Below are 9,656 nucleotides of genomic sequence, written 5' to 3' on the forward strand. Positions count from 1 at the left end.
GATATATTTAAAACGACGAATGTTTGAATAACTTGTTTATACAAACATGTGGATTACAATGTACATAAAGTAGTTTTCGGCACGCATGTAGCCAAGAGAACAGTTCAGTTTCTGGTTTCTTTAATTGCAGTTTACAGCTCTGTAAATATGTTGCCAGATGACGGAAAGCTTACTATTTTATAGCTATTTCGGCAATGATGGTTCACAGTTTTATGTATCTAATGGAATACATATCGACGACTTGAATTAGGGTTGGCAGCTTTTATATGGAGAAATAAGGGACCCCCCCCTCCCCTCAGGATAATATTTGCACTGATTATTGCCTAGCTATTTGTATTGGTTACTGTGTAATATAGGCTAACATAGGCTATAAAATAGGCTACAGTTGGCAATGTACAATTAATTAGACAATACGCCATGTCCGCTACGGGGGAAGTCTGAGGTATAATCAAGCGATTCCAGTCTGTGTAGTCTGCTCTGCTCGGGCATGGGTAGTACTAGCAGCCTGCTGTTTAGGGTCGGACACCCCTCCATGGGCGACCGAAAAAGCTCTCTTGTATTCGTCGCCAGGGAAAGGGCTGACCCACTGATCATTCTAACACAGCACGCTGAGCTTGTTGGTCTGTAGCTCACCACTGAAATTAAGCCTCCCCACTCCGCTTGTATAACTGTCTTGGTTTTACTTGATGTTATGTTATTCTCAGCACTTTGAAGACCTAGTGCATATATGAAACGACGTGTACGAAGATACAGGACAAATCGCGTCCTTTATTGATTCAATACGGGACGCAGGATTTCATTTTCCAATACGGGACGATCCCGTATTGTAAGGAATAGGTGGCAACCCTAACTTGAACGTTTGTATTTTCAGTATTAATGCACCCCGGAAAAAAACCTACACAAAAACACTGGACACAGAGCTTTTCATAAGCTGTTTATCATGGGTTGGTTGGACGTCATGTCATTCATGGGTTAAACGGAAAATGGGGTGGGATTTATTGCACGTCAATGGGCGGTTCATGAATGAGTGTGGAGTAGGAACCAGGAGGGTACGTTGAGGGATTTCGGGGCTGCTGCACCTTTGAGCCACTACATGACTTTTAAAAGTATAGAGCATTTCACGGATAACAGAAGGAGGAGGAATCGAGTTGAGTTCGTTGCATACAAGCTTGACCCAGCCCTTGCTAAAAGTCTGGGATAGTGGTGTGTGTGACTGAGTGGCAGTCTGTGAGAGTGTGTATGTGTATGTGTGTCAGCCATGGGTTTCCGAAAGAAGAACAAGAGTCCACCGGTGCTGAGCCACGAGTTTGTGATCCAGAATCATGCGGATATGGTATCGTGTGTGGCCATGATCATTCTCCTAGGGCTAATGTTTGAGGTACGGACCCTAAACACCATACATACACACACACCCACGCACCAGCTAAACCCCTCTGCAGGCCCACCGCCAGCCAGTCAGCCAGAGATCCACTTCCTCGGTTGTTAGCTAGCCAGATAAATAGCTACTTTAACTATCTTTAACCCCATATAAGCACGATAAATTACAGGAGATGTATTGGAACGTGTTGGAAATGTTGACTTAAGGGTCGAACGAGAGAGCAGCTTTCATTTTGACGCTCAAATCAGTGGTTACATTTACAGCTGGCTTGGCATAACATGATCAGTGTTATTTTTGGGGGACCTGACAGAGTATGCTACACCCATTTGAGATAAGATGGTAGTGAAAGTATTTAGCAACTTAAAATTAATCGTTTCTAGCGAGTGAGCTATCTTACGTGGCTTCAGTACTTTTAAATATACTGAGTGACGAGAAGTGATATAAAATAGATATGCAGTCTTATGTTTTACAGAGTAGCTTGCTATTTGGCTAGCTTGCTTACTAGCTATGAGCTATGCTAACTTTATGAAATGAAAGTAACACGCTTACACTTGAAGAGGAAATGCAATTAAACATATCACTATTCTCTTTGAAATGCCAAATTAAAGTCAACATCGAGGGACCATGAAGCCCCTTATTCAGCAATTCTCATCAAACTCTAACACCAAACAGTCTTTAATAAACACAAAACCTGGCATCTACCTGGCATATTTTCTCCTTTCACTTTCTTCACATTCCTAGCATAGATGCAATGAACTTTCTGAAAATGTCCAGGAAGTAATGATTTTCTGTCATTGAATCTGAACATTCTTTCGGTACATTTTACTTCCCAAGAACTACTTTGATGTGTCATAGTGTAACCCCTATTTCAGAGACATCTTGTGTTTCCTTAGCAGTCTACATCACCTGTAAGGGGTCTCATGTTATCATGGTAACCCATTTTAATCCTGCTCCATTTTCCTACTCACAGGTAACTGCCAAGTTCGCTATTATGTTTATCACAGTCCAGTACAATGTGACTCAAACTCTAGGTAAGTTTACTTACTCACTCTTAATGTAAATAAATACAGAGTTATTGAGTAAGCACAACAGCTTATATAAAGTGGATCTCTTGGAAGGTGCAATATAACTGAATTTGTTTTGCCTCCTGTTTTGATCAGATGACAGGCCTGAACCCGTGAACTTTTATCAGTACGGACCCAAAGATATTGCGACTGTGTTCTTTTATCTGCTCATTGCTATAATACTCCACGCTTTGATTCAAGAGTACATACTTGATGTAAGTGGAAATTTTTGTACACATTACATTATGTTGATTTTGTTACATAGTATTCAACACGCGGTTGTTGGAAAGAATGTGAACTGTGTTTTGTTCAGTGTACATGTGTCTCTGAGAGAGTGTGTATATGTCAGTGTGTGAGAAGGAGAGAGAGTTTTTCCCTGTCTTCAGTTTTGTTTACCGTGTGTGCATATGTGTGTCCAGTAGAGGGAGAATGTGTGTGTACACATCCTAGGTCTCTTTCAGCAGGACATGAAGCTAACATCTCTATTGCTTTGTCTTTGTTAACTCACTCTGCACAGTGAATCAGAAGAGTTGCTCACATCACAGTATATCTTTCATCTTCTCCATCTCTCTGTTTTTTAACTAGTCAAATCTCATCTGTTGTTCATCCTCTTTCTTGTGTCGATCCACCGTTTTCCACCTTCTGTCTGTTTGAACTCGATAGTTTCTTTCTTTTGCTTCAGTAAGGGTATCATTAGATGCTACCTTCCTGTACTGTTTATTTAGTGTTTTTCTTTTTCTTTGTATGCATTTCAATAACGTTTCCCTCCCCTAACAGTATTGTCAGTGATGAATCTTTCTGTAAGGTTTAGTATTTCTTAATGTAAAGTAACGGTCATCTCTCTGTTTCGTCACCTGGGCTGGCATTTCTGAAGCGGTGCCAGTATCCGGAAAAACCACTGAACTGCATTGTATTTTGAACATAGACCCTCCATTCATTGTATAGTTTAGTTTTTTTTTTTAAAAAAAAAGCCCGAACTATGGACTTTAGTCCAGAAAATCTAATTTGATTGTGATATCTTTTTGTGAGCATTTTCATAACAAAACACTTTCCTAAACGAATATGTTGCCCTGTTTTCTTTAAGAAAATCAATCGCCGACTACATTTGTCCAAAACAAAGCACAGCAAATTCAATGAGTCTGGGCAGCTGGCGGCCTTCTACCTGTTCTCTTTCGTCTGGGGCTGCAGCATCCTCACTGCGGTAAGACCCGCGGCGTTTGAGTGAGGCTCATAGATTTGAGTAAAGCATGTTTGTCTCAATTCTGAATAAGCTCCAAATGTTAAAATGACCTCTCTGTCTGTCCCTTATCTGTGCAGAAGTTGATGAAAGTATATATTTGTCTTGTTTCTCTTTTAGGAGGAATTTGTGACAAATCCGACGTTGTTATGGGAAGGCTACCCACACACTCAGATGGCGTAAGTGTTGAATCACATGCTTTTTTTTTTCTTCTCCTCTGACCTTTAGTCTTGGTCTGAAAGTAATAGATGAGTCTGTTTATGTATTGGCAAAGGAGGGACATTTAAGATAAGGAAACCTTCTGTAAACATGCCTCAGAATAACATCATGAGTCTGAATTTGTGTTTGTATGTGTTTGTATGTGTTTGTATGTGTGTGTATGTATGTATGTATGTTAGTCTGCTGTCCTTCAAAGTCTTTTTCACCCATAAACATTAGTGTACTATTTCCTATTAAAGCCATACTGCATGTGTCAGGTTCACCTGAATAATTTAAACATCATGCCTTGTCACACTCCATTCACCCAGACAGACAGCTCATCTCAAACTTTTACTTTTTCAGCCCTGATAAGTCAAGACCATGTCTTAAGCCTTTTCATTTCTGTCTTTTGGTCTGCACATTTTTTTTTTTTTAAAGGCAGTACCCATTCCTAAATGCATTTTTTTTGGTATGTCTCTGAAGTGAAAGGAATGTCGTGGCATTTTTAGCACTTGGGGTAATAATGTATGTATGTAATTCGATATTCCAGTTTGTCAGTAGCATTTAAAATACTAGCATGTACATGAATTTGATTTTCTCCTCACCTAACCTTTCTGTCTTTCCTTTGCTTTGCTGATACGTTTCTAACTGGCTTTAATCATTACTCTCCATTCTCTAGTTTTCAGGTTAAGTTCTTCTACATTTGCCAGATTGCCTATTGGTTCCATGCCCTGCCTGAGTTGTATTTCCAGAAAGTCAGAAAGGTAGAGTGTCCTGCTTGTGTTTCAATTGTTTTGTGAGCAGGTGGGACTTGTTCTACTGAAATAACACCATGCATGTTTGGTTACTTATACAATGTGACTGAAAAGAATTCAGGAGTTGTTACCTTGATAAACAAAACATACACATTTTTTTTCCTTTCCAGGAGGACATTCCTCGTCAACTGTACTACATTTGCCTTTATATTTTCCACATCACTGGTGCCTATGTTCTCAAGTGAGTATTTCTCAAAGATAAACCCATGCATTCCTAACTGAGTTAAGAGGATTTAAGTGAAGCTGCTGTGGTGTGTATTTATCACATTTTGGTGATCATAGAATTCTCTGTCCTGAATTATTTATGCTTGATGATCATTTTACTGTGATTTATAAAGAAGAACAAGTCAGGATCCTCATTATGCTCCTGAAACATCATCATCAAAACCAAGGTTACATTGTGTTTGTCGTATTTTGTGGGTGTGCTGTGTTTTTCTGATAGACTCATGTAATAGTAATAATGCCTCTGATAGAACAGGATCATAGTCAATCACAAAGCAAAGACCAGTCATGTAGTCCTGAGAATCACTGTATGTTCATATGAGATCATTATATAATTACACTGATACTTTCACCCATGCCCTCTATAAAGTGTGTGGTATCAATGACCCATATCTGAGATTGTGACTTTGTCCTTTCCTGTTTTTCTCATTGTGTGTGTGTGTGTGTGTGTGTGTGTGTGTGTGTGTGTGTGTTTGTGTGTGTGTTTGTGTGTGTGTGTGTGTGTGTGTGTGTTAGTCTCCATCGGCTGGGTCTGGTCTTGCTGATTCCGCACTATCTGGTGGAGCTCCTCTTCCATGCATCCAGACTCTTCTACTTCAGCGATGAGAACAAGCAGAAAGGGTATGATATTTCTGTAGATTTACTGATATTGTATATTTATGAGCAATGTTACTGATGCTTATCATTCATATGTCATATTACAGATTGAAACATTTGTATCACGTTTGTGTCAAAAGTTACAATAAATACTTAAAAATAAACTGTCTCTCTGTCTCTCTCTCTCTCTCTCTCTCTCTCTCTCACTCTCACTCTCACTCTCACTCTCACTCTCACTCTCTCTCTCTCTCTCTCTCTCTCTCTCTCTCTCTCTCTCTCTCTCTCTCTCTCACTCTCACTCTCTCTCTCTACGCCACATCTCAGGTTCACGCTGTGGGCTCTGCTCTTTGTTGTTGCTCGTTTGCTGACTCTCACCCTGTCCGTGCTGACTTTTGGATTTGGATTATCCCGCACAGACAACCAGGGTTTCTCACTGGCCGAGGGCAACTTTAACGTGCTGACTATCAGGCAAGTCAAGCGCCATCCAAAATGGTCACAGTGTAGCCAATGAGATTAGAGTAATGTAATAGAAGCTCAAATAGAATGTGTGTGACTGTGATAGAATCTTCAGCAATTAAAACAGAATTCCAAATCAATTTAGATTATGAACATTCCAATGGAATCACCAGGCAGATTCAAGTGATGGGTCAGGATTTAGAACTTAATGTGAGTGGACCTTTGGATTAATCGTCACTCCAGTTGCACTTCCGAATTTTTCTTGCTATCAAGTGAGAATTACATGGCTCTAAAACTCCTTGACACTGAAAAACTCAACAAAAAAGGGATAGTTTTAATTTAGAAGAATTCCTGTTTTTGTTTCCTAACAATGACTATAAAAACAGTAGAGAACTTGTGACAGTAGCTGTCATCAGAGTTACACGCAGATTGTTTTGTGTGTGTGTGTGTGTGTCTGTGCTTGTGTGTGTTGTCAAGTCATCTCATGATATGTTGCCAAACATTCAAAACCATACTCTATGCGTGGAATTTCTGCTTGCAACCCCTTGCAGATTCACTTTATTCTATGTAATACAATATTATATGGAGCAACATTAAAAAATATTTAATCAAAGCAGTAAACAAAATATAGCAAGAATGTCAGAAGTTGAAGGGATTGTGTATTTTAGCTGAGTTTAGGCCAACAGCTAACTCTCACACTTCTTTCTCCTTTTCCCTATCTCTGTCTCTTGTTTTCTCTCACTTTCTTGATGTCCTTCTCTTCCACAGGATGACCTGCCTGTCAGCTATTTGTCTGACCCAGGCATGGATGATGTGGAAATTTATTAACTTCCAGCTAAAGAAATGGAGAGAACAGACTCAGATCCAGGCCAGCAAAAAGAAGGCAGCCAGTCCCAAGAGCAAGCCCATCAAGAAGGACTCAGCACGAGGTTAGCATACTCCTCTCTGTTTGTCTGATCTCTGTTCCTCTGAAACACACACACACACACACACACACACTCACTCAGAGGTCTTTTTGACTCACTCTGCTATACAGGAATTAAAAAATGGTAATTGCAGATTTGACATTAGTGTTTTTGGTTTTTTTTCCTTTCTCTCTCTTAATATTTGTCAGGGGGTTCAGTTAACGGAGTCATGAAAGCAGAGGACAGGACTTCGCCGAGAGCAAGAAAATCCAAAACATCGTAGAAAGAGAGATGGAGATCAGTCTCTCTGGATGATACACCCTCAATCCTTTCATCTGTCTCCTAACAAAACCACTTAACCACACGGACACCTTAACCGTGTCCAGCGAGATCAGGTGTGCAGATAAAAACATCCTTTTGTGTGGATTTTTTTTTTCTTGAATCCTTCTCTTAGAATGCACTATGAGTTATTATTGGCATTTTCTTTTTGCTTGTGGGGTGTAGAATGGTATTTGGGAGGGGGGGCAGGAGCTGGTGGACAAGTGGTTGCCCTGATGCTACTGCCTCTTTGCTTTTTTTTTTCTTTTGCTTTTTTTTCCTCATACTGATCACTGTGTCTCAGGCACCAAATCCACCAGTGCCCCTCACTGGCTCGTGTGGTTTGATTCTGGTTTTTCTTTTGGGCAGAAAGAAATGGATTTCTCTCTCTCACTGTTTAGGATGGCAGCTTGCTTTTCCCTCAGTCTCTTTCTCTCTCTCTCTCCCTCTCCCTCTCCCTCCCTCTCTCTATCACTCTCTCTCTCTCTCTCTCTCTCTTCTCTGCTCTGTTCTGCTGCTGAGTGAACAAAATGCTTTGTTCCTGAGATATGGCAGAAGTACAAATGGTGTGTGTCTGAAGGTAGGCCTCATAGCACCCCACTCGGCTGTGGTCTCCAGGCCTCTTATGAACCATGTCTCACCAATACAGTGAGACGAGCTTTTTAACGATAGCCCTTCTGCATTTAGGCTCAAGATCAAACACAGTGGTGGGTCAGAAAAACTTCAGCCTTCAACGTTAAAGACTGATAATACACAATGGATATTAATTTGTCATTCATGTTTTTGTCCTTTGAATAACCTTAGCTATTTCAAAGAAAACACAAACACATAAAAAAAAAAAAAAAACAATCGGAGAGATGGACAGCGCTGTAAGATATTGTGTCTGAGCCACGACTTTTCTCATTTTTCATCTCAGATAATACGTCAAAAAAATCCCAATGTGGTTCAGTGGTCTTGCTCTGTGCTGTCTGGAACAGGAATGTGAGAGTGTTGTTTGATAGTTTGGAGGTGAAGTGCATTTTGAGCATAATAATGAAACCACAGGGTCGTAAGGGGGCTTTTGAAAAGGCTCCTTATACAGAAAATAATGACCATTTTGCAGAAATACTATTTCACAAAAAATTTTGGTTGCTGAAGCTCTGAAATATTATTATGTTTTTTTTTTCTGTACCAAATTTTCAGAGTTTGAGAAGTTTGGCTCTGTTACAGTGCAGGTAATTTGTGGCCTTTTACCTTCCATTGTGCATTAGTTTTTATTGTTGTTTCTTTTGGTTTTGTTTTTGAAGCTCTTTTAATTTTTTGTGATTTAATGAACTCTTCCCATATGGAAAGAGTGGGTTAGACAGTGTATGCTGTGTGTATAAATGATACAATCCTTTTCCAAGTGCTCTTAAATTCTCTGACTGTATGGGGTATGGGTAGTCGCCCGTTCTGCCTTTGGTCTTGTTTCAGTGGCAGTTTCCTGTTTTGGTTCTTCTCACTGAGTTATTTTTTGTTTGCTTCACGGAGGCTGATGCGTGTGAGAGGCTCCACAACATTGCGTGTTTTCATGCTGTATTGGAATGCTGTGTGATTGTGTATGGAGGAGTGTGTGTGAAAGTATGTGAGCATATTTCTGCATGAATCGTGTTAGTGGTGGATTCGTTTGCTTTAAAAAGGCTACTTCTGTCAGTAGGGCATGAAAGAAAAAAAAAGCATCAGTTTGTTTAAATTCAATTTGTTTAAAAAAAAAAAAAATTTCAGTCTTATAATGATGTGACAGAGATGGTGCAAAAATATAACAACTCTCTTTTCCTTTGTTGAAGTTATTCAGAGAGCATTTAAAAACACACACACATATGCACACACGCACACACACACACACACACACACATACACATACACACACACGCACACACACTTTTCTAGCAAAAGCTGATACTGTATACCTATGACTTGCCAAATGATGTAAAGAGACTTCTCGCTCCTTCCTAGTGATTTTGACATTGCCATAAGACCTATGTCTCCAGTCAGAGTACATTGACATTTTATCTACATTTTATCTACATTCTTGCAGTTTAATGGTGGAACACCTAAGCAAACTATTTCAGCAGCGCTCATTGGGTCTGTAGCTTACTGTTTCTAGAAAAAGCGATTCTATTGGCGCCCTCTTGTGGGAAATGTTGGATTTGCACCATTAAATGACAGTAATTTAGTGTAAAGACGAGACCTGTCCTGAACTCGACCCGTCTGACTCATTCATCTATCATCATTCTGTTTGAAAGGGACACTCCACACTGCTAAACTGAGCTTTGTGAGCTGAGCAAATGTGGTTTGATTGGTCTGTCAGAATTAACAAAAACATTGAGAGACAGACTGTTGATGCCTAGTATCTCATGACAGAGTGGAATTTTGTTGTGTCAGCTTTTTAGGGCAGTGTCTTAGGAGGGAAGGAGCAGTAAAGGATTTTTTTTTTTTTTGGTCTTT

The 9,656-nt window shown here is 39.9% G+C and overlaps 1 protein-coding gene across 1 annotated transcript; it reads left to right on the forward strand.

The window, feature by feature from the left end:
* The first annotated feature begins 1,049 nt into the window (after positions 1-1,049).
* Positions 1,050-7,944, forward strand: LOC115807527 (translocating chain-associated membrane protein 1-like 1). Its single transcript, XM_030768551.1, has 11 exons — positions 1,050-1,378; positions 2,349-2,409; positions 2,539-2,657; positions 3,527-3,643; positions 3,800-3,858; positions 4,557-4,641; positions 4,803-4,873; positions 5,431-5,535; positions 5,836-5,979; positions 6,736-6,896; positions 7,082-7,944. Exons 1-11 carry the CDS (start codon positions 1,259-1,261, stop codon positions 7,153-7,155), a joined length of 1,116 nt encoding a protein of 371 aa, XP_030624411.1. The 5' UTR covers positions 1,050-1,258; the 3' UTR covers positions 7,156-7,944.
* Positions 7,945-9,656: the final 1,712 nt, after the last annotated feature.

The sequence above is a fragment of the Chanos chanos genome, chromosome 3 (assembly GCF_902362185.1).
Source record: "Chanos chanos chromosome 3, fChaCha1.1, whole genome shotgun sequence".
NCBI lineage: Eukaryota > Metazoa > Chordata > Actinopteri > Gonorynchiformes > Chanidae > Chanos > Chanos chanos.

Coding starts and splice junctions, on each gene's coding strand:
- LOC115807527 (XM_030768551.1), top strand. CDS start 1,259: ATGGGTTTCCGAAAGAAGAACAAGAGTCCACCGGTGCTGAGCCACGAG. Junction 3,859..4,556: donor TACCCACACACTCAGATGGC/GTAAGTGTTGAA, acceptor TCCATTCTCTAG/TTTTCAGGTTAAGTTCTTCT. Junction 5,980..6,735: donor TTTAACGTGCTGACTATCAG/GCAAGTCAAGCG, acceptor TCTCTTCCACAG/GATGACCTGCCTGTCAGCTA.